A 15,608-nucleotide genomic window follows, 5' to 3' on the forward strand; every position below is an offset into this window, starting at 1 on the left:
CACGTCCTCCCGCCCGCGCCCCGGGCCCCGCCGCCCGCCATCCGCCGCCGCCGCCAGCCGGCCCTCCGCCCGCGGGCGTCTGCGCGAGCCCGGCCGGCGGGGGAGATGTGCTCGGGCTCCGGCGGATCGGTTTCTCGGGGTTTGACCAGCTGTCCCGGGCTAACCCTGCTCCTCGCTGAAGATGGAGGAAGTAAAAACAGGATTACCCTTAGCTACAGATCCACTGCCTTAGTTTCCACCACCAACTGCAGTGCACAAACACACGTTAGGCACAGGAAAGAAAGAAAGAGAGAGGACACACTAACAGTAAACACAAACAAAAGGGTGATGGGATTATTTTACTGCATGCACTGCTGAGGTAAATCTCCGCTTGCCTTTTGCGTGGTGAAGAACAGCTCTTGTTTTGTCTTCTGATTCATAGGTTATATATAAATATGTGTATCTGATTTGCAAAGGGGGGGAGTGTTTTCAAAGTTAAGTGTAATTATATAGTATCTCGTTTTGCACTGTTATGTGATCAAATGACTTGTTGCTATTAACCAGTAATAATAATAATACTATAGATATTTTTCTCTGGGAGGGATGGATTGTGGTTATGATTAGGGTAATGATTTCTGTAAAGGACGCTCAGGGAATCGGGTTGAAGATGATGTCTTCTGCCTTAATTTATCGTCCCCTCCTTGTAATCTGTTTCTGGGATGTTAATCGATTAATCAGTTCTCATCTCTATAGCTGTCATGGATTTGGACTTGTTTTGCTTTGTTTTAACTTGAATTCCAAGAAAGGTTGGGTAGCCTGGAATAAATTACAGCTGTCCAGATAGAAGGTAATATCCAGATCCTGTTGGAATTAAACAACAACAACCTGGTATGACATGTAAAAAGGCAGCCGTTAAATCACTTTGACAGGTTCTGGTATGGGCAAAAGAGATGGAATTAAGATTTAATTTATTATTATTATCATTTTTTTTTGCCAAGGGCGAAAAGCAGTCCTGTGAAGTTGGCCTAGGTTCTTTGCCGGGTTCTCCCTGACTGTCCCTCCCCTCTCAACACCCCTCCACCCCCCCCCCCACCCCCCGCCTTTTCTTTCAGTTTTCTTGTCTTAGCTTTTGGTCGATTCTTAAGGAACCGGTGGATCAAGTTTTTTCTCTTCTTGTTAATCGCATTGCTGTAGCACTGACTGACCTCTCTCTCTCTCTCTTTTTTTTTTCCTCTTTCCTGAAAGTACGTGGTGCCATTCCTGAGTGACTTTTCCTACTAGACCATCCCAAAGGGACGAGGGGGAGGGGTAGAAGGAGGAGGAGAAGGGGGGTGTTCCTTCTCTCTCATTTCTTGGTTTTGTTTATCAGCCGATCTGTTTGCTGGATTTGGGCTCGGAATGACCCACCTGTAAAGTGCTTTTCCTTCCTCCTTGCCTTGAACTCTGCAGGGGGCTTGGCTTGGAAGGGGCAAGGGAGGGAAAGAGAAGGGGGAAACACAAAAAACTTCTTTCTTTCTCTCTCCGTTTATCTTCAGCCCGACATTGTCACCTCCTCTTTGAGGGGTTAGAAGAAGCTGAGATCTCCCGACAGAGCTGGAAATGGTGATGAATCTTTTTTAATCAAAGGACAATTTCTTTTGTATGTACATTTCGTTTCTCTTTCTCCTTTTCTTTCTTTCCTTCTCTGAGGGTTAATAACCATTTCATTGATGGGGCAGACTTCTTTCGCTTCTCCCTGACGTTTCTTTCTTAATATGTGTGTGTTAAATGTGTACATTTTTAAAGAGATAAACTCATTTGTAAAATATCCGAAGAAATTGCTCCCCTTTAAACTTTACGGATGCCTTTCTTTAAAGCCTTATGTAATCATAATTTGAAAGAATTTGATAACAGTACAGCAGGTTGAAATTTAAGTGTTATGTAGTGACTGAGTTGGGAATTTGATCTGATTATTCCATAAAGGAAGAAAGAAAAGTTTTTTTTTTGGGGGGGGTAGGGAGGGTGGTGGTGAAGAAGGGGAGGGGAGGGAGAAGGGAAGTGGTTTTGGAGACAAGAAGTGAAGCTGCCTGTTTTCCAGTAAGTAATGGAGAAATTCCAGGAGCCAGGGCTAAATATACTTGGCGATCAATACAGAAATGGCTCATTGTGAATAATTTAGCTGCTGGTGCAGTGAGAGTTTTGAAACTAAAGGCAAAAAGGACTAGGGCCAAAGGAAAAAAAAATAAGTAAAAATCTTCTCAGGACATGTCAATTCTTTAAACTTTTTTCTTCAAAGTATACAGTTAGCTTATCGATCTTTTCGTTATGTGAAATCAAAGCTAGGGGGTGTCATCTCATACAATTTACTTTTGTTTCTGAGAATTAAGTTCCTGTTTTGTGTCATTGGTGCACGAAAATAATTCCCCAAACTTTGAAAAAGTGATCCCCTTACCCTCTTCAAAAAGTGTATGAATTTTTCAAAATTGGAGTGTATTAAGTAGGCTCGGCATGGTATCCAACCATGGTCTGGCAGGAAATTAAGGTTACATTGAACAGGTGCTTACACAGAACTTGGGGTTGGCTAAAATGTCAATACAAGCCTGGCAGTTGGGTAACTGCTGCAGAAACCTTCAAGACATACTTGGGCACGAAGTTTTTTTGTTTTGTTTTGTATTTCTTCTGTTTGTTTGTCCTCCCCCCTCCCTATTAGAACATGATGAACCAACTTGCAACAATTGTGAATAGAGCTATCTGTATACTCGGGAAGTCCTCAAACTGCAGCTTGATTGTAGGAAGTAGTGAATGGTAAAATACTTCAATCCCAGTTAAAGCTGGCACTTTGGAGGTGTACCCCCTTCCTATTTTTTTCTCTAAACCGAGTAAATTCTGATTAAAAGAGTCATTCATTTCTTGCTGCAGCCCATCTCATAGCACACTTATCTTTCCTATCCTATCTCCAGCAGGAATCAGATCATTTGCAGAAAGAGTTCAGTGACTTGCAAATGAGCACATACAGTACACTGTAGTATGTTTCTTGGGCACAGGTTGCAGCAGCAGCAACATGGGCTAACTGCTTGGAGCTTCAAATAAGTTAAGCATTTAATGGCAGATACTGAAAGGAATCATTGTGTTAAGGGTATAATCTTTTGTATTGCAGCACTGCACTTTGACTATGGAAACAGAGGCTATTGATGGCTATATAACGTGTAAGTATTCATTTTCATTAATCTGTTATTGGTAATAAAATTATGTTTGCTACCTGTATCGTAATTTCTGAATTGGAAGTTTTTGTCAAGAACTGTAAACTCTTACCTCCTATCTGTTCACAATTTCACCTTGTAAATGAGTTTGAGAAAATAGCACTGAAGTGAAATAAGAAGGAACTATAGATATATACCTGCTATATTAAGAATAGTAGCTTAGCAGATCAACAATTTACTACTTTATTGTTTTTTCATTTACTTTAAGTCTAGAATAGGTCGGGTTACATATATGTCTACTAATATGGCATGTACTAAATACTTAGTACTCTGTAACCTATTTTTCAGACACATAATGTGAAAGAGAATTAGCTCACTCAAGTTGACATTTTTTTTTAGCAAACTCTCCTTTCAAACATCTAACTCTGATAGCCAGCATTTTGGAAATGCTCATTAAAAATACTGTGTGCTTAAGGATTAAATTAGATGTTAAAAGAAAACAGTTTTTTCAACTAGAAGATACTTTAGAAATCAACTATTCCAGTCTCCATTATTTTACAGTTTAGATGAATGTGATAATGAAATTTTGTAATTTTTTAATCGTGGGCTGGTTGTTGCTTTTCGTCATTTCGTTCATTTATTATGTATTTCTAAATAACATTTCCTTATAGTTTCTTTTTAAGGGAAAAATGTATTTCATTAAAATCATATATGCATACCCCTGCATATATGATTACAAAGTTGGTAATTAGATTTTAGATGACAATGAACAGAGACCAAAAGATTTTATTTTGTGAAAACAGGTGACAATGAGCTTTCACCTGAAAGGGAACACTCCAGTATGGCAATTGACCTCACCTCAAGCACACCCAATGGACAGCATGCCTCACCAAGTCACATGACAAGCAGTAAGTCTTCATTTTATGATTTTTTTTTTTTCCTATTTCTCTAGCGATAGACTTGAATTTGTTAGGTCTGTAGGGTCCTCTCACATTGTGGTGTAGCTGCTGCTATAGATTTTGTTAAAGAAAGAACAACACAGATTTATCCCTGTTCATTTTGGTATCGTAAAACATGAGCCTGCTTACTAGTCTGAACTATCCCAAGGTGGCATTTGGGAGCTGGTGCTTACCTGTATCAGGTAAGAAATGTTAGGCTTTTCTGGTTATTCTTTTGTCTTGCCAGGTTTTAGTTTTGTTTTTGTTGCTGGGTAAAAAAGTATGGAAACACGTTATTTCCAAAGGACTCTTCGAAGTAAAAAAAAGGAAAAGAAATTATTTTCTATTACCTTGGCACAAAGCTAATCCATCAGTGGTAGAATTGCAGTGTTAGTTGCTTTTTTTTTTTTTTAAACGTGTGAAAGTTTCGTGTCCAAAGCATTGGAAGTGAAATGTAATTGAAAATTTGTGGAACTCATTTACATCCATTTCTCTGACAAAGTGAAAGCATTTTGTTTTAGACTGTCCAGAGAAGAATTGAGAAAATTTGGAAGGATGTTTTGAACTTGCAGGAATAGACAGTTTTGGCTACTGTTTTTGATAAAGGGTCATTCATTGATATACGAAACATTGTTTTTGTGTAATAGAAAAGCAACTTACATGCTGTCAGTGACAGAAGACAAAATACTTTATTAAGAATTTGGTTTATTTTCTCTTAATTATAATGTTTCATAAGTTATCAAGTGCAAATGCTCTGTTACTCCTACTTAAACTTAATTTGAAATCGTGTGTTTATACTTTTGATATGTGTTATGTTCTTATACAGAAAGGCCATCTGATTTACATGTAAATATAATTTAATTTAAAAGCTTTCTATTTGGGTGACATGTGAAGGAAAAGCATTTTCTTTCCTTTTTAAATGAAGATTTAATAACTAAAGAAAACTGAATCATCGAGTGAATTATGAGCATATTCTTAATATATTAATTCTGATTATCCTGAGAGAACAAATTTTCTTTCCACTTCCCTCTTACAGTTTCAAAACTTGATGTTATTGTGAAACTACTAGCTTCATAAGTAGTTAAGACTTCTGAATTATAAGCAAGAGTATATAGAATACTATTGAATACATTTTGCAATTTGTTAACTTTAAGTGGTTCTAGTTATTGACTTGAAATTTCGACTGAACTATGTGAACTTACTTTACTTATTTAAAAGTTTTCTTTATTTTTATTAATGGGAAGCACTTCCTAGGAAGACTTCATTCTAGAAGCAGTCATTGAAATTCCTTTATCATGTAGGAAGAAAATTAATAGTGATGGAATGTATATTAAATTATAGTGCTAATCTCTTGTAATGGATCTTGTAGGATTAATTTAATTTTTCTGCTAGTTGGCTATTGATTTGATAAAAGTTATACTACTATTGCAATGTAGGGAGTACAATTTTTACATTTTAACATTACTAGGTCCTTGGCAGGATAGATATTTTATTTTTCAGATAATTTTCATTTAATTTCCTAAAGAGTAAAGATAGATTGATATACAATTTCTGTTAGCTTAATATTTAGCTATTGTCTTTAGAAACATTGAATATAAGGGGTACGTAATATTGGGTAATCAGACTTTGACTGTCATCCCCCAGCCACTGCTAGAATATCAGCTGGAAAATACTTGGTAATTGGTTAATTAGCTCCTCTATTTGTGAATTTGATTTTGGTTTTGCAAGTAGTCCTTTCTAAAAGGCAGTTCACTCATTTATTTTAAATAAACATTGCAGAGTATGGGCATGATCAGTTTGGACAAATAAGAACTGTGCTTTTGATATTTGAGTTTTTCTCACCCAACAGCAGTAAAATTATGTTTGGTAAAGAGGTTTTGTTCTTGTTTCTTTTTTTTAACTTACTAGCCTGTGGCAATTCCATGTTAGTATAGTTTTTAGCTAAGCTGCATGTGTTTTCATGTTCTTTTCCAAAGAGTTGCAGGTTAAATATTTTGGCTCTCACTTCAGAGCTGTCTGTTGCATCCTTTACGTAGCCTCTATTTACAGTATCTAGGTTACCCACTTAGGTGTTAGATGGAGAAGATACCCATTTTTCCTCTCTGTTAGATCTAGGAGAATATCAGCATTTTAGATTGCCAAAGCAAATAGTGCTAGAGAGGGACTCTTGTCTGTTAATTAGAATAAGAGACCTACAATCGGTCGCTCAGATGTTTTTCTATGACTTGGAATAATTTTTTGTGCGTGTGTGACTTGTCAAATCACTTGGGTCTGAGATTACTGGTTTTTCTAAATCCCTTTATATGCATTGCTGACTTTATTATATGAAAAGAACTTATTTATTTCCCACATTTTTTAATATCTTCAAATAATATTCCTAAAGGGCTGTGACTTCCAAAAACAGAATTGCAGTTTTGGTTGAAAGTATTAGAGCTGAAAGTAAATGTGAAAACCTTTATGATAGAATAAGATAGGTTCCATAGCAGCAAGGAGGACAAGCGTATATGTGTAAGAGGTAAAAAAGTTATTTTAAAACAGTTAGAAAAGAAATAAAAGGAATAAAGCCTTTGATTTTATGAAATAACTGACGTTCTAGCAGTAAAGTAACACTACCATGTGATAGCCCACTTATTTTGGCTTTAGGAAAGTGGTCAGTTTTATTCTAAGGTCATAGTCATTTGTTTAGGTTATTCGATGACTATTCTAAGATGAAGGGTGTCTGTATAACTTGCTGCCAGCTATTGTATAAAAAATAATGACAGTAGCTATCATTATTTGACAGTGCTAGAAGAGAGCATCGGTGACTTGGGAGAGAACTAAAAATGTTACAGTGCCTGGCAGTCTTTGGTTTTAAAATTCAGCATGTAAGATAAAAAGAAGTAAGAGGTATTAGTGAACTTAACATTTTGTAATGACTACATCCTATATTTTCGAGTGGATTTCCTTAGAGAAATTTAGACTTTTTCTTCTAGAATAAGGATCTCTTTGATAAGAAGATGGGCATTGTTGCCCAAGATCATTAGTGTACATATTGAGTCTGCTGACAATCTTCGGTGTCAGGGATGACAGTATATGCCTTGATGGCTACTGGAAATACACAGTGTTAAGTGATTTTAAAAATAGAATCTGGAAGTTAAGGATCTGAGACAGACAACTCAGACAGAACAATACAAAAATAATCCATATTGTATTTCGGTCCATCAGATGAGACTTACTTTGTGATTCCTTATGTTTCTGGGTTAGCTCATTCCCAATTCTTATATAGTTGCTTCAGTATCGGTTTCAAACTGTGCTATACCTGCTGCTGAGTATTTTGAAAGATTTTTAAGGTTCAAAAAATTGTCATTAATCTTATTTTTCTCTATCATTTACTTTTATAATGCTAACAAGTAAATTTTCTTTGGAGAGAGCTAATGGTGTGAAAATACATTGTGACATAAATTTTGTTTCTATTACTTTAAAACCTTTACATGGATCAACTTTGCAGTCAATACCATTTATCAGTCAGTTTGATGGCCAGGTGGCATGTATGGAATTGGAAGAAGTAGTAATTCTAGTTTTACAAGACTCTGACCAATAATCAGGTCAGGGAATCTAGTTTATTCTTTTTAGAGTGCTTCACATTCATTTTTTTTCTTAGCTAGTTTCCATTTTTAGAACCTAGTGAAGCATAAGTATAGTATGATTTCTATTTTTCTTGTGAGGAAATGGAGGTTTGAAGAAACCAGTTGGCCTCTTAGGTCCCTTAGCAGAAGGATAAAGTTGTCAGGATTGGGATGTAAAACTGATATTACCTTGTGGGTTAGTTAGATCACTTTATTGATAACTCTTGAAAATGTCATTATCTCAGGGTGCCCACCATGTCCAGTACTGACCCATGTTTTAGTGACAAAAACAGTATTACAGAAGTAGAATAGGGTTATTATGAGGGTGGAATGATAACAGATAATCTTGTTAAGCAGATGCTCTACTGCACTTTTAAAAATATAGCTTATGTTTTGGGACTCACCAGCTTTCTGAGTTGTCTTCTGTATCTTAATTTGGCAGTCACCCTTGGCTGGATTTCCATAGGACACACCCTAATATAACACCAGATGGACTTGATGTAAAAGCTTGCTCTGTTTTCAGTTGTAGTACTTAGTTTTGTATATATACCCAACATACCTTACATTTAGTTTTTACTTGTCGGGAAATTAAAAAATATAAGTTTGACTTGATTTCTTTACACCCATCAGAGGTAAGCGTCATGGACATGTACCAAAAGGAAAAAAAAAAAAAAAGGAACTAAAGGAAGTACGTATGAGCAGGGAATTAACAGCAAAATTTCTGTATTTTTTACTTTGCAGCTCATTCCGCACCCACCCCCCACCCCCCATCTTTTAAGTCTGCTTTGAAGTAAGAATAAATGTCTGTCTTGGAGAAACAAAACAGCTTACTGTAGAAGTGTTGTTTATATTGCCTCTATCTTTGTCCAAATTTGTCTTCCCCACTGGAAATACATTAAAAATGATGTAATGTGATTGGTTAGGTTCTTTTGGGAGTCTTCCTCTGAGCCGTAAGGAATTGAGATCCCTGGGTCCCATCCTCTTCTCTCCTGACTTTGAATATCGGTACATTTTGATTTTATGATGTTCTGAAAGATCAATAGCAGGGTCACAGTCCTAAGATGAGGTAGGCTATGTTGTTTTTCTTTGCTTTTTTCCTTTATATCTGTTTATATAATATATATTTATTGACCTGTTAGTATTTTCCTTTTGTGAATTAATCAAGACTCAGGATATCTCTGCTGAAATAGGTAAAGAGTATTTAGGAACTATTTTCCCTTATTATAAATGTGTAATCACAACTGGAGTGAGAGAAAGAAGGGGGGCATAATTTATTGAATATATATAGGATGCCCAACACTATACTAAGTGATCCATATTATTTCACTTAGTCTCCACAACAGCTCTGTGAAGTTACTCTGTTTATACTACAGAAAACTGAGGCTCAGAAGCAGTAGATTGCAGGTGGTTAAAAATATGGGCTTTGGAGTTATACAGGCCTGTGTTAGAATTCTTGCTTTGCCACTAGCTTGCTGTATGATCTTAGTCATGTTACTTCACATCTCTGAGCTCCAGTATTCTTATCTGTAGAATTGGGATAAGCAATACCTAAGTCAGTGGGCTGTTGTGAGGTTTATTTTTTTATCTTTATTTTTCTTCTTTTTCACTCTGCTGCGTGACACGTGGGATGTTAGTTCCTAGGCCAGGGATGGAACCCGTGCCCCCTGCAGTGGAAGTGCAGAGTCTTAACCACTGGACCACCAGGGAAGTCCATGTTGTGAGGTTTAAATGAGGCAATATTATGCAAAATACTTAGCGCAGTTCCTGACACATGCTAAGGTCCAATAAATAATCACTGCTGCTATCACTCAGAGTAGGTAAGTTTCTTTTGCACCAAACCATGATTCATAAGAATGTTTTCTTTTTTTTTTTAAATCAATATCTGTTTGAAATTCAGATCTTTTGCTCTTTCCACTTTACTACATAGGTCCATGGAATGGAGATAGGCCTTTCTAATAATTTAGGGCAAAAGTGAAAGAAAACCCCCCTCTATTATTTAAAGCATCTGTGAAGATTTTGGTTAAGAAAGAAGTAGAGTTTGTCTATGTGCCAGAGATTCTTTTTATTGGGTTTCAGTGTTCCTGAGCTAAGTTTTATATTTTTGGTTACATGTAAAGAAAATCATTGCTTATCATTGGTGCTCTAAAGCTACCAGTCTTTAAGAATGGAAAAAGTCCTCTTAGTAGAGTAACCTAGCCATATCTAGAATCAATTCTTTCTTTGAAAATCTGTATCTAAAATTTCACCGTATTTGTTGCTTCTGGTAGTACCGTCAGTTCTCATTTGATGATACTTAATCAAGTTGTAGGCCTGATTGTTGCTAATTATGCATTTTGGCGGTAATAGTTTAGGTGTTTTAAATTTGAAGTAAACTTAAAATAAAATTATCACAAGCATTTGACATGTTGCTATATTGTTCTAGTTGATTAATTCAACAAATATTTGTAGGCTCTCTTTTATGTGTCAGGCACAGTAAGGTGAATCCAAAGGTGAATAGTACACTATTTTTGTCCTCTGGTAGCTCATGCTCTGGTCCTCCTGTAGCTCATGCTCTGGTTTGAAAGAGACATCTGAACAGGGCATTATACTATGATAACCTCAGTGTTCTTATTATTATGGGGAGTGAGGGGTGGTACTAGTTTGAGAAGACTTCCTGGAGGGAGATGCTGCTTAAGCTGAGACTTATTAAATGAATAGGATTTAGGAGAAGCAGAAGGCTTGTTCACCAAACAAACCCACAGTGGGAGCTGAGAAATAATATGATATGTTCTGGGAAATACAAACAGATTGGTATTTCTGGAGTGCAAAGTTGGAGTCTTAGAATTTGAAGCCAGAGATGACTCTGGAGAATTAACCAGGGCAAGATAATGGAATATCTTTTATAAGAGGAAACTTGGATTTCATTTTCAAGGGAGCACAGGATTTTAACAAATAAGATTACTTCAGTCTTTTTATTGACATGAATCATACCAGCTACAATAGGAGTAAAATGATTGTGGCTGGGGAACACTCTAGGGGCAGGGGGTTCTTTAACAGGCTGTTGCAATGACAGAGTGAAAAGTCATGAGAGCCAGTGGTAGTGAAGATAATAAGGAAGAGAAGGATTTGGGAAATAATAGCTTAAAGTGGACAGGACTTGGATCGTAGGGTTAAGGATAGGAGAAAGTTCATGATGATTATTAGATTATTGGATAGATGGCAATAGGTTCCATCAGGAAAGATAGGAAATACTGGAGCAGGTTTCCAGGAAAAGATTTAGTTTAGTTTAATTCTGTATACAGAGAGTTTGAAGCACCTGTGGAATTTGGGAGAGGATAGCAATCAGGCAGGAGGATAGTTTAGACTAAGTGTGAATTTTCCTAATTAGTGAAATCTAATATGTAGCTTGTGGTTTTGTTACTTTCCCTCCTGTATTACTTTAACAATAGTTTAGTATTTCTTTAAAAAATTCTTCCCTAAGTAATTCTCAGCATTTGATCAGTGACCATATTTCCCCAACTGCCCCCATTGAATCAAAATTCTATATGGAAATGTACGATCACAGGTTTTAATGAACTCTTTTTGCTTAATGGAGTCCTTTTATGCTAGTCTCAGAAGTTGGATTAGTTGATGTGATTGACTCACTGATTTTTAAACAAAGCATGCTAGCCCTCTCCTTAAAATTTTGTGGTCTATTTAATATCATAACTTTGATGGTTACATATTAAAAAAAAAATCATATGCCATACACTCCAAGACCTCTACTGTAATGATTTGTCTTTATTCTGTAACCTATTTCTCATCTATAAATACATAGCTTAAAACATATGAGGAATCATTGGTTAACTAAGTACTAGCCAGTTCTGCTACATTAATAGCCAAAGAATTTAATAATTTTATGCAGAGCCTTTTTGAAAACTTTGTGATAAATATACAACATGATATATATCATTTGGAAATTATTCGGTACATAATTTTTTTTTAAGTTTATAATATTGTGCCCCTTGGGATAAAATAATGTAAGGGGAAAAGTGTGGTATAGAAAACATCTTAATCTATTTCCTTAAAACATATATTATAGAACACCATCTTAGAAATTAAGCCCTGATTACCCAAGACACCATGAAATTTCAAATGAATGTTAATGATGAAAATAACTTCATCTGAGATTTCCTGTATGTGGAGATTCAGAACTTGCTGTGGAGATATTTTTATCTTTTAATCACTGATCCAGCAAACATTTATTAAGCATTTTCTTTGTGTGATGCACTGCTGATGCTGGGGCACAAAAACTGTGTTAGGGATTTTTTTTTGGAGTGGATGTTATCTTTCAAGGTCCAAGAGAATTCATATTTTATTTGAGATATTAATAATCCCGTTGCATTTAGAAGCAAATAAGTGTGTTGTGCTCACCATAGTTTATATCCATTGTAGAGAAATGAACTGCTTCTCACCTTTTACCTCTGAGAATTCTTCAAAAGTGTATAAATTTGAAGACACACAATGAAACAGAGACAAAAATACAGCCAGCTTCTAAAATAGGTTCCCACAGGAGAACATTTCCCCAAGAAATTTTCTATAATGTAGGATTTTGTTCTCAGCCTTACAAGTTCCGAAACTTGATTGGCAGCATGCACAGAGCGGCACCGTATCTCAAGGTTGACTCGCATTAAACAAGTTTACAAAATTGATGTTTAAAGTTGGAATACCAATTTATGTCTGTACTTTCATTAAAAATAAAACAAACGAACAAAACCTGAACCAACTAACATAGGATCTGGATCACCTCAGTTGGCTTGACCAGATCTGTTTTTGTGTGTGTACTGACCTATATGGGTAAAGCAACAAAGGTCATCTGGTTAGCAAGGAATACAAACAAAGGGAGTTAGTTACATAATTCAAATGTTTAATGGCATCAGACTAAGAGACCCTAATATGTTCAGCATCACAATAGAAATAGCAGTGCCATTTGCATCAGTATGGTTGAAGTCTTTTGTCCAATTCCTTCTTCCCTGAATGGACATGGATTTAGATTCCCTAGATATAGCCTCAGCCAAAATACTTCTGAGAGTCATTTTTTTTTTCCTTGGCTTCCTTGGCTAAATCCCGCAGATTCAGTTTTTAACTTATACATGTAATCAGGTTATAACCAATTCTTGTCAGCCTAGGATCCATTCATTTTCTTTAATGTAATTTTACATTTCTGCTTAGATTTGTTAAGTGTTGATTTTATAGCCTAACTCTATGAAAGCTATCTTATAATACCTATAAAGGATACCCCAACTACTATTACCATAAATTCAAACTTCCATTCGCAGAAATGTTGATGGGTGATGTGGCCAGCAGTTTAAGAGGTCTTAGTATCTATTTTAGATGAAGATGGAAAATAGCACTGCCACCTGAGAAAGGCACCTTACGTTAGCTGGGGATCTAGGAGAGCTTCTAATTAATAGGTCAGGAGGAATAAACATCACACTAGTTTCATGAAATCTCTGAAGTAGTCCGGCCACAGCAAATGAGACTTTATAGACAAGTATAGTATTTTAGGTTAGTTAATAGGGAAGGCTATCTTAATTACTGAGTGTGAATTTAAAACTATTTTTTCAAAGCACACAGCTTTATTTTGGGGCCACATGTTGATTATAAAGAAATTAGAGATTTTCCAGATGTGAATCTTTGAAGAAAATGGCTATGCCTTATCTATTGGGTTGGCCCCAAAGTTCGGGTTTTTCCTTAAGATGTTACAGAATATTTCTTCGTTCCCAGTATACAGTATCATACTGGGTCATTGTAGGAGCCCAGTAATTATTTATTGAATTAAGGAACTTGCTTATATTCACATATTGCATATGTGTATTTAAATAATGTATTTCTGATCTATTTGAGGAAATTTGGAAAGTTGATTTCTTAGATGTTGAAATAATTCTGAAATCCCATTTTACTTGTGATTTTCTTTGTTAGGGTATGTATTTATTTCAACCATGTCTCAGTCTCAAAAGGATTTTGTAATCTTCAGATCAGCCCCAAACAGATGATCTTCAAGATTCTAAACGTCTCTTTAGTTTTCTGATTCCATACTAACATAGTCAGTGGAATTCAAGTTAGTGTAAATGTTTCAGTGAATATGTTATAGTCATCATCATCGTCTTCATTACTAATATCTTTATATGACACATTTAGTGTTTACAGATTTCACACCACGTATAATTTTAAAATCAGTTTTTCTATCACTTATTTAAAACTGCATGTACAAAATGGAATGCTTCAATTAACTTTTCTTATGCTCTCCAGATATTTTGAGGAGCATATAATTAATCAGTGTAAAGTCACGTTCTAATAAATTAACATTCTGGTGTCTACACCTTTGACATTTTTGTCATTGCTCTCTTATTATCATGGAAGCTGTAGCTCTCCTTACACCTGACGGTGTCAACTTTACCTACTACTTACTAAGACATCAGTATGCAGGGCTTGGCCATATTTTGAAGTGCTGGGAAGCTGCATTGCTCTGTTTCTGTTGAATTAACTAAGAATTTCTGGCTGAGTTCTAAAGAGGAATTATTCCTTCTGCAACTATATAAAACATTTCCTGTTATGTCATTTTCATGAAGAGCCTTGTTGTTCAAAACAAACATTTTAGCAAGTAGTATTTACATATGGAAATATATTTCTTTTGTAAGACATGTCTTTCAAGCCTTTTAATCAGACTTATGTCAGTATCTTTATTATCCAGATGGTCTGAGGTAGATTGCATTATTTTCATTACATTTGTTACCTTCTTGATGGAAAAGTAGCATTTGTATACCTTTTCGAGCTGAGGATTTACATTTAACTCCTGATTGAAGTAGGTTCATTTATTTTTACTAGAAATGATTGCTTAGATTATTCATATATCACTTAGAGCTTGGACATTGGGCTGTTTAAGAATTTTTAGGTATTGAAAATAGGTAAGTAGTACTTAATCATTTTTAGACTGTTTTAAAATTATAAGTACTTTAAGAACACTGATTCTAATATAGTATTTTGAAATATAAAACAAATTCTATTGCTGAATGTTGCAAAATATTTGAAAGTGGTAATAGATTTTGTTTGAACATAATTGAGAACTAGAAAAAGAAATACGAGATATTTTTCTGTAAGTCTTCTGTTTTTTACTCAAAATATGAATTACACACTGCCATCTGTCTGAACTATGACAGATTAATGACCTAATTACAGTTTTTGGATTCAGTTTTTTGGGAACAAAAAGAAACATCCCTGCTCCCCAAGAAAACAAGTTAAAATAAATTATTTTTACATATATTGTGCTAACAATAAGGCTATCTTTTGATGAATTTGGGTAGTTTTAGTTGGTCCCACAGTTTGAGTACAATAACTGGTAACAGATTTAAAGATCTGTTATTTTTTAAGCAAACCAGAGAAATTATAGTTAACTAAACAATTGCTTTCATACAACTGTATGTACAAGAGAGCGCCATTTATGTTTTAAAAGTGTGTGTGTGTGTGTGTGTGAGAGAGAGAGAGAGAGAGAGAGAGAAAGCAAAGAATAAGGAAGGAAAGAAGGAAGGAAAGACCAGACTATTGGTAGTGTTCACTTTGGCTTATGTGAAGGTAAATAGGGTGTTTTATCATTTATTCTAAATAGTTCTGCATTATTTGGATCTTTTATAAAAGATCTTTTACTTGTATAATTAAAAAAAAACGAATTCAGTGAACCATCTTCTCAAAGCACGGAGCTGTTTTGTAAGAGAGACAATGATATCGCTGATAAGAAAGGTCTAACCTTGAAATTTCAGTGATATAATAGACTCGTGAAATTGGACTACTGCCGTTGATGATAAATACTGAAGTCGGGTATTCTCATATACAAACGCTGTCAACAGACTCATTGAATATTATTTTAAATTTATTCTGAATATAAGGTGTTT

The 15,608-nt window shown here is 35.4% G+C and overlaps 1 protein-coding gene across 1 annotated transcript in view; it reads left to right on the plus strand.

The window, feature by feature from the left end:
- The first annotated feature begins 236 nt into the window (after positions 1–236).
- Positions 237–15,608, plus strand: part of IKZF2 (IKAROS family zinc finger 2) — a 169,949-nt gene continuing 154,577 nt past the window's right edge. The window contains exons 1-4 of the mRNA XM_060301457.1: positions 237–358; positions 1,515–1,618; positions 3,116–3,164; positions 3,962–4,066. Of these exons, the coding sequence (XP_060157440.1) occupies positions 3,131–3,164; positions 3,962–4,066 (139 nt within the window). The 5' untranslated portion in view covers positions 237–358; positions 1,515–1,618; positions 3,116–3,130. The remainder of the gene's footprint in view (positions 359–1,514; positions 1,619–3,115; positions 3,165–3,961; positions 4,067–15,608) is intronic.

The sequence above is a fragment of the Globicephala melas genome, chromosome 7, assembly GCF_963455315.2.
Source record: "Globicephala melas chromosome 7, mGloMel1.2, whole genome shotgun sequence".
Lineage (NCBI taxonomy): Eukaryota > Metazoa > Chordata > Mammalia > Artiodactyla > Delphinidae > Globicephala > Globicephala melas.